Source organism: Manacus vitellinus, unplaced genomic scaffold (assembly GCF_001715985.3).
Source record: "Manacus vitellinus isolate BGI_N305 unplaced genomic scaffold, ASM171598v3 scaffold_31_pilon, whole genome shotgun sequence".
Classification (NCBI taxonomy): Eukaryota; Metazoa; Chordata; class Aves; order Passeriformes; family Pipridae; genus Manacus; species Manacus vitellinus.
The window spans coordinates 3,350,278-3,371,847 of record NW_021940379.1 but is presented as its reverse complement, the minus strand read 5'-3'; the positions used below and the strand labels follow the sequence as shown (position 1 = coordinate 3,371,847).

At 49.9% G+C, this 21,570-nt stretch overlaps 2 protein-coding genes across 2 annotated transcripts; one reads left to right on the top strand and one right to left on the bottom strand.

Annotated features, from left to right (window-relative positions):
• The first annotated feature begins 1,164 nt into the window (after positions 1-1,164).
• Positions 1,165-8,175, top strand: P2RX4 (purinergic receptor P2X 4). Its single transcript, XM_018076378.2, is given in 14 exon segments — positions 1,165-1,207; positions 1,210-1,256; positions 1,258-1,295; positions 1,793-1,940; positions 3,870-3,941; positions 4,036-4,111; positions 4,573-4,669; positions 4,840-4,920; positions 5,027-5,168; positions 5,477-5,613; positions 6,933-7,026; positions 7,111-7,176; positions 7,267-7,362; positions 8,043-8,175. Coding segments are annotated over 14 exon segments (1,170 nt in total). The 3' UTR covers positions 8,076-8,175.
• Positions 8,176-9,594: 1,419 nt separating this feature from the next.
• Positions 9,595-21,509, bottom strand: CAMKK2 (calcium/calmodulin dependent protein kinase kinase 2). Its single transcript, XM_018076377.3, has 16 exons — positions 21,210-21,509; positions 20,511-20,558; positions 20,072-20,125; positions 19,878-19,929; positions 19,652-19,785; positions 19,021-19,057; positions 18,225-18,246; positions 17,844-17,932; positions 17,547-17,746; positions 17,403-17,456; positions 16,874-16,947; positions 16,239-16,326; positions 15,894-15,992; positions 15,235-15,363; positions 13,234-13,334; positions 9,595-12,876 (listed from the first exon to the last, which is right to left on the bottom strand). Exons 1-16 carry the CDS (start codon positions 21,507-21,509, stop codon positions 12,804-12,806), a joined length of 1,554 nt encoding a protein of 517 aa, XP_017931866.1. The 3' UTR covers positions 9,595-12,803.
• Between the last annotated feature and the right edge of the window lie 61 nt (positions 21,510-21,570).

The window sequence follows — 21,570 nt, the reverse complement described above, 5'->3', positions numbered from 1 at the left end:
AGACTGTGATTTTGATCTCTTCTCACATTTGCATCAAAGTTCTTCCTTACCCTTTCCCTGCTTTTTATAGTCCTTTCAGTTTTGACTGTTTTTATAAAAGATAAAGCATTTTACCAACATATAGCTTACCTAAAGCTCTTTAATTGTTTTGTACTCCCTGAAATTCCCACTGCTACTTTATCAGCTCTATTTATTTATTTATCTGATCTATTCATCTCGTCCTAACTCGTTCTTATGAGGGTTATGGTGGTGTTTCTAATATAAGCACTGTGTTGGGTATCTCAGCACCAGGTGGAAGGTGCATGAATTAGGGGGCAGATCCCTGCTTTTATAGCAAAGTTTAATTCTGCAAGAGGATAAATAAAGGATTTGCTCCTTGTGGATGGGAGCATGATGGTCTTCAATATGCTCTGCTGTCTTTTGGAGGCAGGTGCTTGGTCCTTGCCCTGAGCTGGATGCAAGATACGAGTTGGTGTTAGGGGATCTCTACTCCTGCCAAAACTGTGTTGAGTTCTGGGCCCCTCAATTCAGGAAGGACATTGAGGTGCTGGAGGGAGTCCAAAGAAGGGCAATGGAGCTGGGGAAGGGTCTGGAGCACGAGAGTGATGAGGAGCAGCTGAGGGGGCTCAGCCTGGAGAAAAGGAGGCTCAGGGGGGACCTTCTCGCTCTCTCCAATTCCCTGACAGGAGGTTGTAGCCAGGTGGGGGTCAGATTCTTCTCCCAAGTAACAAGTGACAGGACAAGAGGGACATAGTCTTAAACTGCACCAGGGGAGGTTTAGATTTGACATCAGGAAGAATTTCTTCACAGCAAGACACTGGAACGGACTGCCCAGCGAGGTGGTGGAGTCATCGTCCTCGGAGGTGTTTAGGGAAAGACTGGACGTGGCACTTATTGTTGACGTGGTGGTGTTGGGTCATCGGTTGGACTGGATGATCTCAGAAGTCTTTTCCAACCTAATGGATTCGGTGATTCTGTGCAAACAGCCTTGGGCAGCCTCTGCCGCCGCTGCCCTCCACAGCGAGCCGGTGGCGGCCCCGGGGCTGCGGGAGCGCCCTGCGGGCGGCTCGGGCGCTGTGGCACCGGGGGCTGCCCGGCCCGGCCCGTGAGGGCTCGGTCCCGCCTGCCCGCCCTTGCCGGCCTCCCGCCCTTCCGGCCACCACCATGGCGTCGTGCGGGGCTTTCCACAGCTTCCTCTTCGAGTACGACACCCCCGCATCGTGCTGATCCGCAGCCGCAAAGTGGGGCTCATCAACCCGCGGGGTGCAGCTCGCCATCCTCGCATACGTGATCGGGTGAGCGGGCGGGGCAGTGCGGGGGTCCCGGAGCGGCCGCCGGGAGGGAGGACGCGCTGGGAGCCCCCAGGGCGCGGGCTGAGGGGCGGGGGGGCCCCGGGACCCCGGTTCTGTCGGGGGGGCGCGGGCTGAGGGGAGTCGGGAGCTCGGAGCTCCCCGAAGGGTGACACGGAGGTGGTGTCACTGCTTAATGGGCAGACTTCACTGGGACTGTGGGGCTGCAGACAGGACAGGACCCCTCAGGAGCGGGACCGTCCCCGGGGGTCATTGCCGCTCACCCAGCGGGGCTGGGCATAAAAGCAAATTACACCCTGCAGAACATTCTGAAAATAAAAAATACCCCCTAAAAACCACAAAGGAGATTGCCTGTCCTGTGACCCTTTTGTAGGGAAACGCTGTAAAACTATCTGGACTGGCCCTTTCAGGTGACATATGGGAAAAGGAGAAATTCCGACCATGTGTGCTTGTTTATAGTGCTTATCAGTTGTTTCTTGCAGGTGGGTCTTCCTGTGGCAGAAGGGTTACCAGGAAACAGACTCCGTGGTCAGTTCTGTAACCACGAAGGTGAAAGGAGTAACCCTGACAAACACATCCACCTTGGGAGCCAGGATCTGGGATGTAGCCGACTATGTCATCCCTCCTCAGGTATCAGTCACTTTCCCATGGAGAGGGAGGGTTTTCTAGCAATCGGCTACTGCTTTGCTAAAGTCCACTGAGGGCAGAGCAGCTTCAGCTCCAGCATGGCCTTGATATGAGAGAATAAAGCAGCTTTGCTTTGTTACAGATCATGCTGAGCACCTGCACCACGAGCCCTGGGGAAGTTTGTTTTGAGAAAAGTATATCTATGTGTGTGCTTGTGTAGAATCACAGAAGGGTTTGGGTTGGAAGAGACCCTAAAGATAATCTAGTTCCAACCCCCTGCCATGGGCAGGGACACCTTCCACTATCCTGGGTTGCTTCAAACCCTGTCCAGCCTGGCCCTGAATACTTCCAGGGATGAGGCAGCCACAGCTTCTCTGGGCAGCCTGTGCCAGGTCCTCACCAGCCTCACTGGGAAGAATTTCTTCTAAATCTCTTCCCTTTTAGTTTAAAACTGTTCCCTGTTGTCCTGGCACTACCTGCCCATGTAAAAATTCCCTCTCCCTCCTTTTTATAAGCCCCCTTTAAGTACTGGAAGGGGCTCTAAGGTCTCCCTGGAGCCTTATCTTCTCCAGGCTGAACAACCCCAATTCTCTCAGCCTATCTCCATAGCAGAGTTACTCCAGCCCATAGAGCATCTTCATGGCCTCTTCTGGACTCGCTCCAACAGGTCCAGCTCTGGTGGCCCCGAGCTGGAATCAGCAGTGCAGGTGGGGTCTCACGAGAGAGAAGTAGAAGAGCAGAATCTTCCCCTCAACCTGCTGGTCACCCTGCTGGGGATGAGCCCAGGATAGGGTTGGATTTCTGGGCTGTGAGTGTGCATAGCTGGGTCATGTTGAGCTTCTTGTCCACCAACACCCCCAAGGCCGCCTCCTCAGGGCTGCTCTTGATCCATTCCCCACCCAGCCTGTATTTGTGCTTGGGATTGCCCTGACCCTCATGCAGTACCTTGCACTTGGCCTTGTTGAACTTCATGGGGTTCACAGAGGCCAAGCTCTCCAGCCTGTCCAGGTCCCTCTGAATGCCATCCCACCACACAGGTCGGTGTTTTCAGCAAACTTGCTGACCGTGCATCGATCCCACTGTCCACGTTGCCCACAAAACTGTTAAACAGTGCCGGTCCCCGCAGAGGATGAAGAACTTGGCAGGCTTCAGGAAAAAGTTGCAACAATAACCACATGTCCTCTGTCTTACTGCTCTAAAGCAAACGGACCCAAGTTAGCTTGTTGGCAGAAACACCAGGAATAGCCTGGTGCAAGTCACTTGATCCGGAACTGAACAGGAAGCTCTGCTGTAGTTACTGATTGACTGTGTCTGTGGCAATCTGCACTCTGTGGGCCATGTGTGGTGGCCTTTGGGATGGGCAGCCACAGCCAAGCTGCTGGTTGTGGGTCCCTCTGTCTGCATGACACATGATGCAGAAAAAAGACAGATTTAGCCAGATTTTGGCTGAGTGTTCATATTTGCATATCATTGGAGCAGAAGCAAACAACAGATCTGGAATCGTACAGACTTGAAAGTAATGAAAGTAAAGTAACAAAAATGGTGCTCCCTGAAGAAACAAACCAGGACTGGTCAAATTTCTAATTGATATATTGCAAAAAGAAAGGGAGCTGGAGCTCTGTTTCTGGTCCTGCCTTGCAGCTCCCCTGAGGAGCTGTGTGATCTCTGTTTTCATAATGGGAATGAGGAAATTTGGTCTGAGTGGGAGGACAGAAAGAGTTTCTAGTCCCACAGTTCTTCCTCTGGCTTAACACAGCAACATCAAGCAATTCATATGAGAATCTGCTCCTTTATTGCTGCGCCAGCACTGTCCAAAGCAGGTCCCTTCTGTGGAGCCACCTGGGCTCTGTCAACAAAGGTATTTGGTGTGGTGCCTTGGATGCTCTTTGCAGTCTGTCACTCTTAAGTTGCCTTCTTGTTTTGCTTGTTCAGGGTGAGAACACTGTGTTTGTCATGACCAATGTGATACTGACGCTGAACCAGAGCCAAGGCCGCTGCCCAGAGGTAGGTGCAGGATCTGCTTTAATCCTGCCTCGTGTGGGTGGAAGTGTGGGGGAGAGGGTTCACAGAGCTTAGTGAAATTATTGTTCCTCTCCAGCTGCCAGATGATAAAACGGAGTGCCAGGTGAAGAACAACAGCTGTTTTCCAGGATATGTCAGCACCCACAGCAATGGTAAGAAACCTGCTGCAATGGTCTTTCAGTCTGTGTTGTGATACCTTTGTGCTGTGCCTTCCCTGCTGTGAAGGAAGCAGCACTTCCCTTCAGTCTGCTTGTTCCCCTTAGCTCACACATAGGAGAACTGAAAGGGAAGCTCAAATTTTTCTACTTGGGGAGAGCAGATGGATGCTGGGTAGATGTGGGCTTTGCGGGTTAGCAAACGGTGTGAGGGCTTTTTCAAGGCCTTGAGTTCCTGAAGCAGTATTTCACATAGATGAGGATTTGGCTCAGGAAAAAGACCTGATGCTCCTTTCTCTGAAATTTCACTACAAAGTGCACTGGAAGGTAATGGGGGTCTTGGTAGTGGCACTTTGCCCTGAGAAAATTGTTTTCACCATATAGAGGGAGGAGATGTCATGGGACAAATACTGCCTCTGGTTTTGATTAGTAGTACCTCCATGCACATATCTTTCCAGGCATCCAGACTGGGGAGTGTGTTTCATACAACAGCAGCATTAAGACCTGTGAAGTCCTTGCATGGTGCCCTGTGGAGGATGACAGTCACATACCCAAGTGAGTGCTCTGTCTCCCTGCTCTGTGGTGGCCCTCCTGGGATGAGGCTGGTGGGATGCAGCTGATGCTTCTCCCTTGAGGTGCTGTTGGGAAAAACTGAAGAGATGAGCAGCAAGGACACAGTTTGTGAAAGTGTGTTGTACTTATTTACCCTTCCTCTTGTTTTGTAGGCCAGCGTTCCTACAAGCAGCTGAGAACTTCACCCTTCTGGTGAAGAACAACATTTGGTACCGCAAGTTCAACTTCAGCAAGTAAATAGTGGGGGGAGCATTGTCCTGTCTGATCTCATGGACTGTAAAGGGGAGCTGGATGGCTGGAAGAAGATGCAACAGCTCTTCTTTCTCTGTTCCCCTGTAGGCGAAACATCCTCCCCACTATCAACTCCACCTACCTCAAGGACTGTATCTATGATGCCCACACAGACCCCTTCTGCCCCATCTTTCGTTTAGGGCAAATAGTTGAAGCTGCAGGGCAGGACTTCCAGGAAATGGCTGTGGAGGTATTTGACAGACCCTTCTCTTGGGCTTCAGTTCTGTAAAAGAGGAGTGGTAGGTGGCTCTGCCTCGTGGCATGAGCCACAGAACACAGAGTAGCTGCAGGATGGAGAGCTGCTCTGGCCAGGGGGCCTGGAGTCAATTCTACTACAAATAATTGGCCTTGGCTGGTTTGGGTGGGGTTATGTACAAGACCCTTCTGTAGCAGGGGGAAAGAGTGTTTAACTGGGACTGGGACAAGAGCCAGTAAATCAGAGTCCTGGTCAGCAGAGAGCCTTCTAACAGAGACCTTCTCCTCTCCTCCACTTGGCAGGGTGGAGTCATGGCACTGCAGATCAACTGGGACTGCAACCTTGACAGAGCTGCTTCCCACTGTGTGCCAAAATACTCCTTCCGGCGCCTCGACAACAAGGACACTGCCCACACCGTCTCACCTGGCTACAACTTCAGGTAACGTGGCTGTGAGGGCACCTGTGGCTCACTCTGCCACTGGCAGTTGTGGGTACTTTTGGGATCTCTATGGTGCTTAGAGAGCACCAGGAGAACACTTGGAGAGTTCTGCTGGTGCTGTAAGACAGAGTGGGTGGGATCCTCACTGTGTGCAAACCACAGCAGAGGGGGGAGGTCAGTGAAGCTCCACTGATTGCATCAGAGTGTCTTGAGTCATGTTTCCATCAGCTTTTGGGTGGCTGTTTGGGCCATGGCATGGCAGTGGGAGAACTGACTGTTTCAGGCTATGTTGATAGGGCAGAATTTGAGGGGGCTGGGAGGTGGAGGTGGGAGACCAGAGCATCTCCTTCACTGTGCTTGAGGGCAAAACTAACCTCTAAAAGTGTCTCTCTCAGTTGAAGATCATATTTAATGGCATACACCACCACATAAACATTCTGGCCATTACAGTCCAAGCACCTCCAGTAAAACACCAGTGCAGCTGGTTTCATCCAGGCTCAGACTGTAATAGTACGGATTGGCCACCTTGCCAAAGTCCTTGCAGGATTCCTGCTTGTGAGGAAACACAGCTTGTTGTTTCTAGAATCACAAAATCTCACTTAGAACAGGGGATCTTTTGGTGGACCTGGGATGAATTCAGTGAGGATCTGCTGTCATGCAGACAGCAGAAGGTGTGTTTGGGAGGTGCCAGGCCTGCAGGTGTTGGGGTGTCAGGCGACTGGCTGGAGGATATCACAGCCAGATCTGAAGTGCTCTTGCTAATTCCAGACTTTGGTGCAGCCCCTTACCAATCCTTCCTCTTCTCTTCCACCCTCTTCTCTGCTTCCTCATGGCTTAGTCAACCACGTGGCAGAGTAAGTCTGACCTCACTTATTTGTTCTCATGTCTTTTCCCAGTCATTTGCCTGCCGGCCACCCTGTTCGGGACACGGAACAGCCTCTGTGTGGCAGCCGAGCTGCGCTGCTGCTCCTGGCCCTGCCCTCTCGTGGCTGCCTGGTCCCTTGCAGCTGCCTGCTCCCCTGCTCTCGTGTAGCTGAATTTCTTCCCATTTGTCCTTCTGCTTCCCTATTACAGCCAACTTTCTCCCTTTCCTATGCTTTGCAAGTTCCCTGATTTGTGATAACTGTCTTCTTAAATTCACCTATTTTGGGCTTTTCTCCAACAAGTGCTTGCCTGCATGAAATCACCATTTGGGGTTTGTGCCTGGAAGTACCAATGTTCAGCCCATCCTCTTGGGATGTGGAACACACCTGGATGTTGCATGATCACATAAGCATCCTCAGAATTTCCAGCTAAGCTCTGACCTATCTTTCCTCCAGGTTTGCAAAATACTACAAGAATAGTGATGGCACTGAATCACGGACGCTTGTCAAAGCTTTTGGCATCCGCTTTCATATCGTAGTGTTTGGAAAGGTAGGGTGACAGTTCCTGGAGGTGTTGTAGTGAGGACTTTCAGAGATGCTGAAAAATATATTCAGCCTTGTAACTGTCTTCTAGGCAGGAAAATTTGATGTAATTCCCACCATGATTAACATCGGCTCTGGCTTAGCGCTGTTTGGTGTGGTAAGTGACACTGTCTGCTCTTGGACTCAGTTCTGGATTAGTGCCTCAGTTCTGAGGATCATTGTCCTAAACTCTTTCAATCTCCACTAGGCAACAGTGCTGTGTGACATTGTTGTTCTGTACTGCATGAAGAAGAGGTACTACTATCGGGAAAAGAAATACAAATATGTGGAGGATTATGAACTGGTAAGCATCAATGGAGGCAGGGGAAAGGCAGACTTGCTTCCTTCTCTGTCTCTGGAGAGATTCTGAAACAGGATGTAGAAAGTCCACATCAAATAAGGATTTTAAACCACAGTTTTTAGGAAACTTTCTCTTTTTCAGAGAAGCTAATTTTTACCTCAAGGCTGTTGAAGGGAGGAGCACTAGAAACAAATATTGTCATGTTTCCTGGGCAACCACTCTTGGAGAGAAAAATACATGTTTAACTTGTCATGCTCCTACTGCACCTCCTTTCTGGGTTGCAGTCATTGGCAGTTGCCTTCTGAGAGCTGTTGAGAATGGCTCTGTTCTCATCAAATCCTTCAGTCTTGGCTTTTGGGGTTCCTGTGGCTGTGAACAAACCCATCAGTGGGTTGATATTTTCTGAGACCAGCCACAGTTATGGCTCCCTCCAGGGTCCAAATGCTCTGCTTGGTTAATAGGATTTAGGGAGGTGCTTTACTGGTGCTGAGAGTGGAGCTCAGCCCTACAGCCCTGTGCTTGGGGGCAAGTGTTGCTGCTGAGGGTGGATTTCTGAATCCTTGTGGCACTGGAAAAGTAAAGTCTGAGTAACAGTAGCTTGCCTGTGTAGGGGGGTTCGTGTGAGAGGAAGAGGGAAAAAGAAGAGTTTTCTGGCAGAGAGCTGTAATCTCTGATCCTTGCAGGGAGTCGGTGAGACATACGGAACCAACTCCTGAGCTCCTGCTGCTGGGCACCAACTGCTGCTCTGAACTGCTGCTGTGAACCTTACTTGTCCCTGTTGGGAGACCACCCCCTCTTCACTGGAAGGAAGTGGGGAACCAAACTGAGAAAGGGACCATCTTTGCTACTCTTCACTACTTTTCCTGGCTGGAGCCAGCCCCCAGGGAGAAGAAGTGGGTCTGCTCCCTGCCTACTGTTCTTTCCAGATGAATTGCACTAAGCACAGAGGGAGAATTGTGCTTCATGACGTCCAGGCCTCTGCTCTGGCCACACCTGGGACAGGGACATTGTCATTTTGACTGTCCTTCTATCCCTGAGCTCCCTGTGCAGAGAGCACAGGATAACAGACAGGGATTCTTCCTTACATGGCCCCTGCCAGGTGTTGCCTAACCTTGGGAAAGCAGCTCCTTGCTGTTGTCAAGTCATTTTTCCTTGTCCTGAAGGATTGTGAAGCTTAGCTGAGCCTGCACCTACTATTTAACTGTGTCTCCAAGCCCCAGTGGCCACAGACAAAGATAAAGCAGTGTCTGGCTCCACTGTGCTGTGATAAATGGCTCACTGATAACAGAATATTTTTTTTCTGTTTTGTCTAATTTTTATGGTACTACTTTAAATTTTACTTCAATAAAATATTAGCCTCTCTCAGCCCTCCTAGAGTCCTGCAGGCTGGGTTTTGCTTGTTCATTTCTCCCCAGACACCATCTGTCAGTGGAGAGCTATCAAAGCCAGGGCTCTGTGGGCTTTGTCTCTTGATTCTCCCAGCAGAAGTGCTGCTGCAACTACAGCTTCTGCTCCACCTTAGTTTTCCTGACACCTTCTCTGTGTCTGTTGCATTAAAACCCTCTCCAAGGGAAAAGACTTGTAAGTTAGAGGCCTGGGTTTTAGGGACCTTATCCACACGCTGGTACAAATTACTTGGAAGAACAGATCTGTCTTCCCTGGCACACCTCCCAGGCTTTTTGCCACCACACCAACCATGTGTCTGGGCTGCTGCATTTAATGGGTTTACACAATTTGATTAAAGTGTATTTTGGGGGCTTTTATGTTCACATGGCCTTGAGCATCTCTAGTGATCACAACTGACTCACAAACCTCTTCCCTTTCCCTGAGCCTTTTCTAGTGTTACAGAGCCCTGGGATCTATTCCATACCTCCAGCATCCTGGCTGGGGCTTTGCTGCCTTTTTCCAGCAGCACAGTGTGTATACCACAGCATTACCATCTTGTTTTATTCTTTATGTGCTTGCTACTGCTGAGCACTAAGTTGTGTCCCAACTCAAACAGTGCCTTTCCAAGAGTCAGTGCTGCAGTCTGTGCCTGTGAATGCTCCATTTGGATTATGCAGTGGCTTGAGCCACTGTGGACTTATCCTAGATCCCCAAGATGCCCAGTAGTGGTAGAGCACCAGACTTCAGTAACATAGGAAGGTGCTTTCAGATTCCTCTTCCAACAACCAAACTCTCACAGCTTGATAAAGACCAGTCAAACAGGATAATGGTTCCACTTGATCAACTAACTCTGGGTTTGATTGCATGTCATTTATTTCAATATTGTACAGTGAAGCTTGAACAGCTGTGTGGAAAAACACTTAGTTGTTGGTTTGTTTTTTGTTTCTTCTTACGTAATATAATTTAAAAGTGGTAAATACACAGTATTTAAACTTGATACACCTGATAAAGTTAAATGCATAATAAAGGGGTAGGAATGAAACACAAGCCTTGGTCATTAAACAAACAGTATAAAAATCAGCAATATTTCAGGACCTTAGAAAAGAAACAGATCAATTGCCTGATAGGTAAGAGGGGACCACCATGAAAAACTACCCAGACAAGAGGCCTGGTTTCCCCTTAGCACTTTCCTGTGTGCTTTCAGAGCCAAAAAGGCTTAGTACCCAGCAATAAGCTCCCAGTCAGCACTGGGCTTGCTTGAAAGGAAGGGAGTTGGGGAAATCAAGCTACAGCCCAGTTCCAAGGCACAAGCAAAATGTTCACTATAAGAAGAAAGCCAGCATTACTACTAAGGAACAGCAGCTGGGGAACTGAGCAGGTTTATATACACAGGACAGCTTCTCTACAGGTCATGCATTTAGAGGGATCTTCCTCACACGGCCAAGGCTTTGTGCTTTCAACAGAGCTGACCAACAAGAAAAATCTACATCGCATTTCCTTCAGAAATGTGCCTTTGGCTGCAGCCCCAGGGGAGCTGGCACTGAGGGACACTCGGTTTGGGGAAGTGCTGAGCTTTACATCCTTCAGAACCGAGCCCATGCTGGCCCTAAGACACTGATTGTGGGAATATCTGAGGCCCCTGTGGGGGGGGGGCATTGAGGAGCTGGTACAGCTCAGTCTGTTGAGAAGCTGTGGTTGCACCAGGCAAACCTGTGTGGTCAATGTAAACTGTCTCAGGAGGCACCCAGCAGATCACAACCAGAGATGGGCAGCACAGAGATCTCTACAACACACCTCTAGCAAACACACCACACATTGCTATGCACTAACTACAAATCCCCTAGTTTTTTAATTTTTTTTTTTTTTTGGCAGATCAAGTCCATTTGCAGGGTTAGAGAACCAGGCTGCCCACTCACACGCACTTCCACAATGAAAAGTCCTGTTTAGGAAAGGGGGAGCAGGCAGCTGGAGCAGGGCTGGCCCCCAGGTTACCTGTTTGGTTTTCCCATAGCTGAAGCTGCAGGGCTTTGGCATAGCCTTGGACTAAAACGGGAGGAAAACAGTGCGTGTCTTATGGCTCCAAACTCCATAGTATTGCTCCTAAACCACAAACTGTCTTCACTGGCTCTGGAGACAGGCCAGCAGCACAATGTTTCCATAATAAATTGCAATTTAGGGGGAACATCACTTCAAGTGGTCAAAAGGTGTAAGGGACAGTTTGTGTAAGCACCTGCACCCTTGTTAACTCTGTCCTGGCTTTAACAAACACCCGTCCTAACCAGGAATTACCAGGCCAGGTCTGACTGCAGTGGGGCCAAGGACCTCAGAGCACTGCTGCTTGTGCTGCCCAGGATCAAGGAAGACAAGGGGACAGTCACTTCCTAAAGGCAGGGCATCCATGGCCAGGGTTAGCAGGCCATTAATCACAATACTTGGGTGTCTCCTAGTGCCTTCTTCCTGAGGGCAAAGAACTAAGCCTTAGCAGTCCCTTACAAGCTTGGGAGACTCGAATCCTCCCCCTCTGTCAGGCACACCATCACTTTAAATGCCTCATTCAAGGTCACACAACCACATCAGACTGAGAAGAGATCAGACTTTTCCCCCCTTCCCAGTCCCACACTCCATCCCCTAAACAACTGTACTTACCGTGACCCCTTTCCTCAGGCAAACCCCGACTCCTCTCCAGGAGGAGTCTGCTGTTCTCCAGCTTTGTCCAAGCACAGAGAACTTGGGGAAGTGTGTCTGGACACCAGAGTCTCTCCCACCACATGATAGGTTATTATTTTTTTACAAGCACCACAAATAATCAGAGTAATCTGACTGAAGGTGAAAGAGCTCTTCATAAGAAACAATCTATGAATTAGGTATATACTTAATGTACTAACAAGCCTCTGATCCACAGGCATTCACAAATTACTGGTAACAAACTGGCAAAAATACATAGCATTGGCCCCAGAATCCAGATTAAGAGTTGGGAAAACAAAAGTTTCTTTGAAAATTACTAGCTAATCTGAATATTTCATTAAGATTCTAAGCAAGCCCTAAGTCTATACTTAAAAAACAGCATAAGTTGTATTATTTTTAGTTGTAGTAAACCATGTAATGTACATGGAAGTGAAGGATTTTACCCTGAATTTTATATTTAATAATATATCTACCTAGATCAAGTAAAATATTTAGAAACAAACTGTTAGTGCTTCCTCTATTGTTCAAAACATTCAGCTAAACACCACCTTTCACTCATATTTCTGCAGCAAAAATAGTTCAAACTGAACTTAAGCCCTTAAATACCTTTTCCTTTCATACACTGAATACCTAACTTACCAAGTCCTGGTCACACCAAGGCCTTTGGAAAGGTGTTAATTACCTGTGGAGGTAATTAACCTCACTTTCTGAACGTCCTGAAGATGCTGCTTAATACAACTTGGCTCACAAAGGTAGGCATTCTTTAAAAAGCTGAAAGGGTGGGTTTTTGCTTTGTTCCCATGCAGTTAAAAAGGTGTCAATTAAAAACAAACCAGAAGGACAAGGAATAGATGCAACAACATTCCCGGTAGGTCGTGAACTCTCAAAAGTGCACACGTGTGGTTTTACTGCTGTGGATCCACTTGGCAAAAGCTTCACCCTTCTGAGTGTGCCCACCATGGGCACACAGACCTCTGGGACGCTGGCCTTAGTCCCTGGAAATTACTTGGCATTAAAACCAGCTAAAAGCAGTTCCAAACATGCATTTTTGTTGGACTGCTTTGGGTTGTTCATTTTTTTTTGTGCAAAGCTCTGTCGCTGCTCAGCACGACCAGCTCACCTCTGTGGCACCAGCCAGCGCCTCTCCCACAAGAAGTCAGCGGTCCAAGTGGTCAGAGATGCTCCATGTTTATGGCAAACAGTCGGATGTCTGATAACATGCTGCTATTTGAGCTCTACATCCAGCATTATACTGAGATAGCGCCGTGTCATGCTGTGTTTGGCGTGGGCTCTGTCAACCTTGCTCAGCCCCAGCTGCACACTTTGTGACGTGCCCTGGATTGAGTTGCTCAACAGAACCATAAAGTCGATGTTCATGAAAGAAGTTCCTCCTCTCCCACGTTGGGCAAGTCGTTGCATTTCAGATTATCTTCACTGCCTTGTTTCCTGTTTTCAAAGGAAATAAAAGGGCTGCTGGGTGGCTCAGAGAAAGGCATAGCAGGCAGTGAGACACCAGTGTGTGCCCCTTCCCTGCCCTGGGACCTTTGGGACCCTGAGCACGTGTCATCTCCCCCCAGCTCCCAGTAACAGGCTGGAAGTGCAATAAAAAGATGCTTTTCATCCCATCAGAAGAGCAAGATATTCCATGCCACAAAAATCCCATAAAGCAGTTACTGATCAGACAGAGGGGGTGTGAATGTCCCAGACATGGCCCCCATGAAAGATTCAAAGCCCAACTATTCAATTTCTCCTCCAGAGCAGTGAGACAAGCTGAAAATGTCTTTTGGGGATGATGACACTTACGGCAGCAGGTTCCCAGGGGAAGACAATGACCGCTCCTCCCTCTTGCTCCCTTCAAATGGGTTCCCAAAGGATCGCTTCCGGATCATCGTCTTAACCAAGATCTGCAAAACCAGAATGGAGTTCATCAGGGATGCTTTCCTTCATTCAAGAGCAACAGGAACATCCAACCCTCATGACCAAGTAGTTATTAAAACTAGGGAAAACAAGTCAAAATTGTCTTTTTAAAAAACTCCCAACAAACCAAAACCAGAAGGAAGTATGTTTGCAAGTCTCCAGCTGCTTAATACAGGGGCTGTATCCTCATCTGACACCCATGCAGATAAAGCCACACTAGGTGTGAGAGGCTGGAAGAGAACAAATCCAAGTCTGGGAAGATTCTTTCCCCCCAGAAGAAGGTTTTACCGATTACTGCAAATTCCCAGTTGCCCATGATTACCTGGCAGAAAAATTCATTGGAAAGGGAGAGGGGAAGGAAGGAACCAGCGTACTTTTGCCTTAACATTCAGCAAAACCAAATTGAAAAGCTGGCCATTTGTCTAGCTCTGGCTGCAAAACACAAAGTTACCCAGCATCAGAGACTGCTGGGAACACAGAAGTGTCAGGGCATCCCAGGCATCCCCCAACTTGTTTTGCTGGTGGGAGCAGACAACAAGGTGAGCAGCACTGGATGCTGCCTCAGCAGATTCATCCTGCTCTGGGGACCCCTGGCTTCATTTGATGTTGCTTCTTGTCCCTCTGTGCCTTCTTCCTTTGCTCATCATGGCAGCTTGAGAGCCCTTCTGTGTCCAAAGGGGAAGGCATTTTATGGGAGAGTTGAAGCCACATGAGTGAATCTCATACTGGAGTGTTAATGCTTGCACTTGGCTGCACAAAGATCAGGCACCAGAGGGTAATTTTGAAGAATAAATGCAAATGTGAGAATACAAGATCTGCCTGGAGGCAGTGCGATATTTAAGAGGCAAGAGCCTCATTAAATCTCACTTGCCTTGAGCTGTGCTAAAACCACCTGGATTTCAATAGGGCTGGGAGCACTGAGCCCACTGAACAAGTCACCTCTGAACAGGTAAAAGGGGGGAAATCCCTCATCAGTGGTGATCTCATTAGAGCAACATCTGCTTTTTCAGCCTGAGCAGCACAAGGCACATTTGCATATTAACATATCAGCGGTCAACGAGACTTCTGCAGGGTACTGAAGAGGAAGGAGCTCCAGACATGGGGCCAGATGTGGGCACAGCAATGAGATGGAAAAGGGGCTTCAAAGGGAGACCTGTACTTCAAAATATCACAGCCTGGGTGTCTACAGGCAGATAAGGCTGTGCCAGGGAACTGTCAATGGTCGCTCACTGTTCCTCCTCACAAGGGCTGGTGGCACCCAAAGACATCATTAGGTTCAAAACCCAAAAGAATTTCACTTTCCACCCAGGGCAGGGTTACACTGTCTTTCTCACCACCACAGGGGGTTGCAGAGAATAAAAATATGAGCTTGAAAAGAGATGAGATGAAGTCACCAAGAATAGCTCTAGGCGGGGGCTGGCGCATGTTGTGGCCCAGATAAAATCTCCATCCTGGGAAGCTCCCACAGCCCCTATGGCTGGACAGGCAGAACAAGGCAGGAGCTCCTCATGCCTGGCCAAAACACCTGCTCCTGGCTGCAGGCAGGTTCTGGACCAGATGCTTTTTTGCCCTGAGCAAATACAGTGATATTTGCACAGCCAGCTCAAGCATCGAGACTGGCAATGCACTGATAGTGCCCTTTGGGACTGTTCTGGAATATTCCCCCACATATGGTACAGCCATCTGCAGCAAAATGCTGAGACCCTGAAGACCCTGAGATGCTGAAGTGCCTTGTAGCACTTCTTTCCGAGAGAGGGAAGATCTTTGTTCTAATCCTGCCCAATGCTTTTGTCCCTCAGCAGCAAACCTCCAGCTGCTCAGGACCACCCTGGCAGGCAGCGTGGACCCTGGTGTGCATCCACAGACCATCAACCCCTTCATACTCACCACGGTGGCCAGGCTGGGGATGTGCTTGACTGAATTCTCCACCTCCTCTTCCGTCACCTCGACGAGGGTGCAGTTCTCATCCTCCGTGGGCAGCAGCTCCGCTCCGTTCTTGGTGACCCAAGGGTGCAACTTCAATTAATAACACAGCCTGTCAGGAATGATTTCCTCTTTTTCATAACTCAAACAGCATAAGCCTGGCAAACGCATCTCCTTGCCCAAGCTATGGCCCCTACGTGCTCCTGAAACACCAGGGAGCAGGGGAGAGATGTGCCATCTCCCTGGCGAGCCAGCTCACCCCAGCACCGCCAGGAACAGCGCAGTCCGTGGTGCGGCTCATCCGGAGCCAGCGCTGGCCCCATCTACACAACCAAGACATAACCTTGGTGACCTGCAGCCCTGGGCATCTCAGTGAGTTTTAGGGAGAAAGACCTATTTTCAGTCTCATCTTACGGATGAGACAGCACCAAAAGACAGGAATTACTTATTCCAGACGAGTAGCGGTGATGGGGAGACCCACCAAGCCCTAGTCTTGGATCTGGATTAATCCACGATGGAAGGCAGAACCCCTCTTTGTCCTTGCCCACACACCTGGTGACTTGGATGGCTGCAGGAGGAGCACAAAATGGTTCAGCAATTCCCCCGCAATCCTTTCCCCCTACCTGAGTCTCCTCCATCCTCTCAGCTTCTCGCCCCTTCCGGGCTCCCGCAGGGGCGAAGGACCAGAAATCTCCTGCGAAAGGCTGTTGCACAGTACTTTCCTGGTAGCAGAGGAAATACTGTACTCAGGGGATTTCCTTTTGCCTGTGGCTTCTCTAGGCACCAAAGGTCCCAAAGCTGAGCAGGTCCCGGAGCAGGGGAAGGTGCTGGGACTTACCTGCCCGGGGGCCCTGGGCACAGGGGGAGGACCTAGCCTGGCGCGATCAAACTGACTCCCGAAAAAAGCCAAGCAAGGAGAACCCAACAGAAGTGAAGCCACGGCCACCACTAGGGGGTCAGGCCAGTACCTTGATTTCTGGGACCGAAATCCGAGATTCAGGATTTTTATCCAACATCCGTGTAATCAAATCCTTCAGGAAGTCCGTAACTTCTGGCCTGTGGAAAGAAGGGAGAGATGAGATGGGGAAGGGGATGGATGCTGCCTCTGCTCTTCACCTCAGTGCTGCTGTGGGCCTTTCTGGGCAGATTAGGGCTGAACTCCAGCCCTGGCAGGGATGCAGCTCCAGGTCCTTGTGCATCCAGGTGCCAAGCAGTCCCTCCTCCTCATATCCGCCAGGGGAGCAAAACATCTTCTTTTGAGGCAATCTGAAAAATGATCCCACATGTACAGGGCTGGGAGAGCCCAGTACCAGCTCCACCCAGGCTAAAACCCACCAGGCAGTAACTGCAGAGGTTAATCCATTCCCTCAAACACCTCTGCAACTGCAATTGCTCCTTCTTCAGCAACTGCAAACCAGGAGTTGTTGCCTTCATGTTTAATGCAAAGGACATTTCCAGGTCCAAGGCCAACAGAAGGGCTCAGAGCCTGACTTCTGCAAAACCACAGCAGAGCAGGGCCAGCCCTACCCAGGCACTGCCTGAGAAACAACTCACATGAGTTGTAAAGTGGATTGATGGGTTGTTTTTATTTTTGAGTACTTACTGGTCTGGGAACTCCAATGTTTGGGTCTTGATTTTATTGTGTAAACTCAGGATCCTTTCATCCATAAAAGGGCACTATCAAAGAAAAACAGAAATGAGGAAAGCAACAACCTCTGTTAAAAGGCAGCAGTGGGGCAGCCAGAGGGGCATCAGGATCTCATAGGGTTTGAAGGAGAGCAAGGATCCAGTTATAGGGAAATTCCAAAAGATTTCCTATTATATCAATGTCTACTTTTAAATGCACTGAAAATAACATTTGACCAAAAACTACCAATTACTACAAGAGCTTCTTTCCTAAAAAATCTACCCAGCCACAGAATTTTTTCACTTGGGGAAAAAGAGAACACAGCCCTTTTGGCTGCATCCATCCCAGGGACAGGCAGAGGTTCCTCATTTCCATCCATATATCCCCATCTCCACTTGGCTCAAACAGGGATGTGGGGTGCTCATCCCACCATGTACCTGGAACATGGGAGGCACTCGCCAAACCCCCCAGAACACCAACAGCACTGAAAAATCCATGTCATTACCTGCCCAAACACGAAGCAGTACAGCGTGATCCCCATGGCCCAGACATCCAAAGCCTGCAGAGCAAAGAAAGCCCAGTCAGATCTACAAGAGACAGTGTGTGTGAGGAAGACTAGTCCAAAACCCCTCAAAGTGCTGTTAAATACCTTTCCAGAGAAAATTTTCCTGGTTTCTGAGAGTGTCTCTGGGGCCATGAAGGCAGGGGTGCCCACTGTGTTGGTTAAGAGGGCGTCGGCTCCCTTGAACTCATTGCTCACTCCAAAGTCAGCAATCTTGATGTGCCCATCTTCCCCCACAAGGAGGTTGGAAGGTTTAATATCCCGATGGATTATCTTCTGGTAGTGCACTGCAGCCAAAGGGAAAACAAGTGATGCAGCAGCAGCACAACGGCACCACACACGAGCTGAAGGTCCAGCTCCCATCCTTTTTGCAGAGACACTTACAGTATTCAATGCCCTTGATCAGATCCTGGAAGTAGAACCGAGCCTGGTCCTCGCTGAGAGGTTTCAGGGTTGGGATTTCCATCACGGGGCTGCAAAGGAAACAGAGAATGGAGTTCATTCTCCATCTGGATGTGCCAAAACAGGTCCTGAAGGCTTTGCCACCGTTTGGTGACAGCACACAACACCAAACACAGGCACATACAGGATGTACACAGCTGTAACTACCTTGGGGAGACACAACCCAAACCTGTAGGAGCCCCACCATGAACCTCCCTATCACCTCTGCACCCCACACCCACCTCAGGTGGCTGAGCTGTGCCACCCACAAACCTGTCTCGTGTTCATGCATTAGTAGGTTTAAATCTGGAATTCAGTACTCACCCCTGCTTCACCAGTTCAAACACTGCAACGCAAAAGAGAAGGTGATTACGGATAGCTTACAGCATAGAGCTCCTCCGAGCACAGTCTCAGCACAAAAGCAATTATTTTAATGATAAAAATTCTAAAAATAATGTGTTATTTTTAAAAAGGAGATGCCGTCTTATGCAAGGCACGTGGCATTTGGGTTGCTCCCATTTTCAGTTAAGGGGATGCTGCCAACTGCCTTCTCAGTGCTGCAGCCTCAGCATCGTGAAGTGCCCTCCATGGCACATTAAAACCCTCAGTTTGCCACCAAAAAGTCCCAGCCCATGCCCTGAGCAAACCTCTGCGCTTGGCCATGAAGGCATCACACACTCCTCCACTAGTACAGGCTGAACATAAATGATGAAATAGAAATAATGCCTCCAGAAGTGTAAGTTTGCATCAAGCAAACCACTATGGTCTGCCAGACAGGGTGGGAAGGGGCCCATTTGTGCTGTGGATAATTAACTTGTGCCTTGTTCTCGAAGCCAAACAAATAAAACTCCTTTCTATCAGCCTGGCTTCAAAGCTGACAATAATCAGTGCTGGTGCCTTTCATGGCAAAGCATGTCCTGACATTGAATTAAAACCAGTGAAGTGCTATAAAGCACTCCTATCTCCCTTCACAACTCAGACTGCATCCTCTTTGCTCCTCTAGCACATCCAGGCTATACTCATGGTGAAGGAGAGACCCAACCCCACATGCAGCCACCCCAAAAGACAGCAGGAACCTGCTGCCCCATCCCTCTGACCCCCCGGGGCAGTGGGCAGTTACCCATGTACAGGTGGTCCTCACTGGGGTCATCCAGGACCTGTCAAAAGAAGTAGAAAGGCAATTAAAAAGCACCAAAAAAACCCCTTGCAAAATAAACATTGTGATATTTTATTTAGCAGCCATCTCAGTTCTGCACCATCTGCACCATCAGCACGGTCTGCTCATCTCCAAGCTTCTACCCACAAGGGTGGGGAAAAAAAAAGGAGGACAGAGATGTAGCTGTACTTCAAGGAAGCAAATATTTAAAACACACAGGAAGCATCATCTGACTCATGAGCCAAATAAACTCCAGCCTGCACATCCTTAATTCTTGATTTTCTGGACCATTTCATACAGGCAGTGGGCGGAGGGCAAGGCAGCTGCACTGTTGAACCCACAGAAACATCAGTTCTTCCCCAAAACCCATCTGAGCACTTGTTTCCTCCAAGGAAGCAACATTTTTCTGCATTTCCCTTCTGGACAGGGAAGAAAAAAAATCATCTTTTGGGAGATGAGAATAAAAAACCTTTTAAACCAAGGAAAAGACAAGTCTCCCAAAGGCAGGGCTTGCCATGACCATCTCAGCCCCTCTGCGGTCGCTTCCCTCCACCCGCTCAGGATGAATTTTGGGAAGGGGTTGGTCAGCACTTACCTCCACCAGCTTCACCACGTTGGGGTGGTCCAGCTTCTTGAGGATGGCAATCTCCTGGTAGACCTGCTCGATGGGCCCTCTGGGCTGCAGGCAGCCCTCAGAGGCAGCTTTGGCCCCGCGGGGCGGCGGGCGGCCTGTGGGAAAGGGAAAGATGGGGTGTCCGGTCGGGATCAATCCCCTGGGGACCTCAAATCATCCTCCACCCTAAAGGTTTTGTGCCACTTACGGGGGAAGCCTGCCTGCCTCATCAGCTTCTTTTTGGAGAGAACCTTCATTGCCTGCAAGAGGGGAACAAATGTGGAATTTAGAGCAAAACAAGGACAAAATGGGGCTGGTGGGATGGGGCTGGCACAGGGGGTCAGCTGGAAGGGAATCCATCCCAATCCCATCTGCCCTGCTCCAGGGCCATGCACTACTCACATAGTAGGTGTTATCATCCTCATTGTAGGCCAGCTTCACCACCCCATAGGAGCCCTGGAGAGGGGCACAGCCATGGGGCACCAGTTAGGGACAATTCAAAAAAACCCACATCACCAAACCGGGCTCTGGACTCCTCTGCAAACCCGCCCCCACTGGGATCACAGAGCAATGCTGGGAGGAGCGGGGTGTACGCTCTGACATCACACCAACAGCAAAGAAAAGCTTCAAATGCCCCATTTCTTGGGAGGAAGGGGGCATGGGGAAAATTAATAATAATTTTAAAAATATACAATTCAACCAGCACCACTCAGAACAGACCAGGGGCAACAAAGAGCTGCTGTGGTGAGTGGCTGAACTCATTGGCTGGAAAATGAAAGTGAGCCCAACACCCTCCCATCCCAAATCCGCCTATCACACCCCAAACCCAGCCAATATTCACCTTCCCAATCTCATCCTTCAGCTTGTACTGGTTGAGCTGCACACAGTCCTGTGGGAAGAGAGGGGGGGTTAGACATGAGCCACCAAAACGCTCAGGTTTGCTCTCCTCCCTTTAAATCTCCAGCAAAACTTTCTCTGCAAACTCACCCCTTGTCCTGCTCTGCCTGGGCAGCTTTGATTCATGAGCCACACACGCTGGTGTGTTTATATATGTTTAATTGCTAATGTTAATGATACTGACCACTCACGTGGAACGAGAGCGCACGATGGGCTGGGAGAGCCCGGGGGTTTAATGCTGGCGACTTGGCGCTGAGTAATTTTATTTCTTCTGGACAGAGCAGCTGCTTGCTGCCTGTTTTCTGTCAGGCTGGGGGCAGGCAGGGCTGTTTTCTCTTTAGATTTCAGTGGATCTCTCTGTTTTTTTATTTTTAAGGAGAAGAGAAAGAGAAGCACGGTAAGCTCCTGGCTTCCCCAAAACGCAGCCGTGACAGCTGGTGGCGTCAGCAAAAGGCACAAAAAACAGTGAGTTGGAGGTCTCAACTTCCTAAGGGATGTCCCCGTGGCCCAGGATGGACTGGAATGTCCCACTGCCTCCCACCACACATATGCAGACAAAAAAACAAGCGGAAGCAACACTGTGGTGGGGAAATCCAGGAGGGCAGGGGCAGGACAACCACGGGAGCAGCGTTCACCCCCTCACCTGCAGTCCCGTGATGGACACGCGGTTGGACTCCACCGTGGGCCGCCGTGGCAGCCGCGGGGAGGAGTGTGGGGACGTCACCGGGGAGTAGGGCAGGGATGGGTAGATGAAGCGTTCGTTGGCGCCGTCGCCGTTGCCGGGCGAGCGCGCCGGCTGCGGCCGCTCCTGCAGGGACAGCTTTCGGCCGGAGAGGTGCAGCTTCCGGCCGTCCCCGAAGCCCTCGCTGCCGGGCACGTCCATCTCCTCCTCGCTCGTGCTCGCCGTGGCGTCGTACTCAGTCACCACGATGAGCGAGGCCATGCCGGCGCGGCGGGGGCTCAGCGCCGGGGGGTCCCGCAGCGCCGCGGGGGCTCAGCCGCAG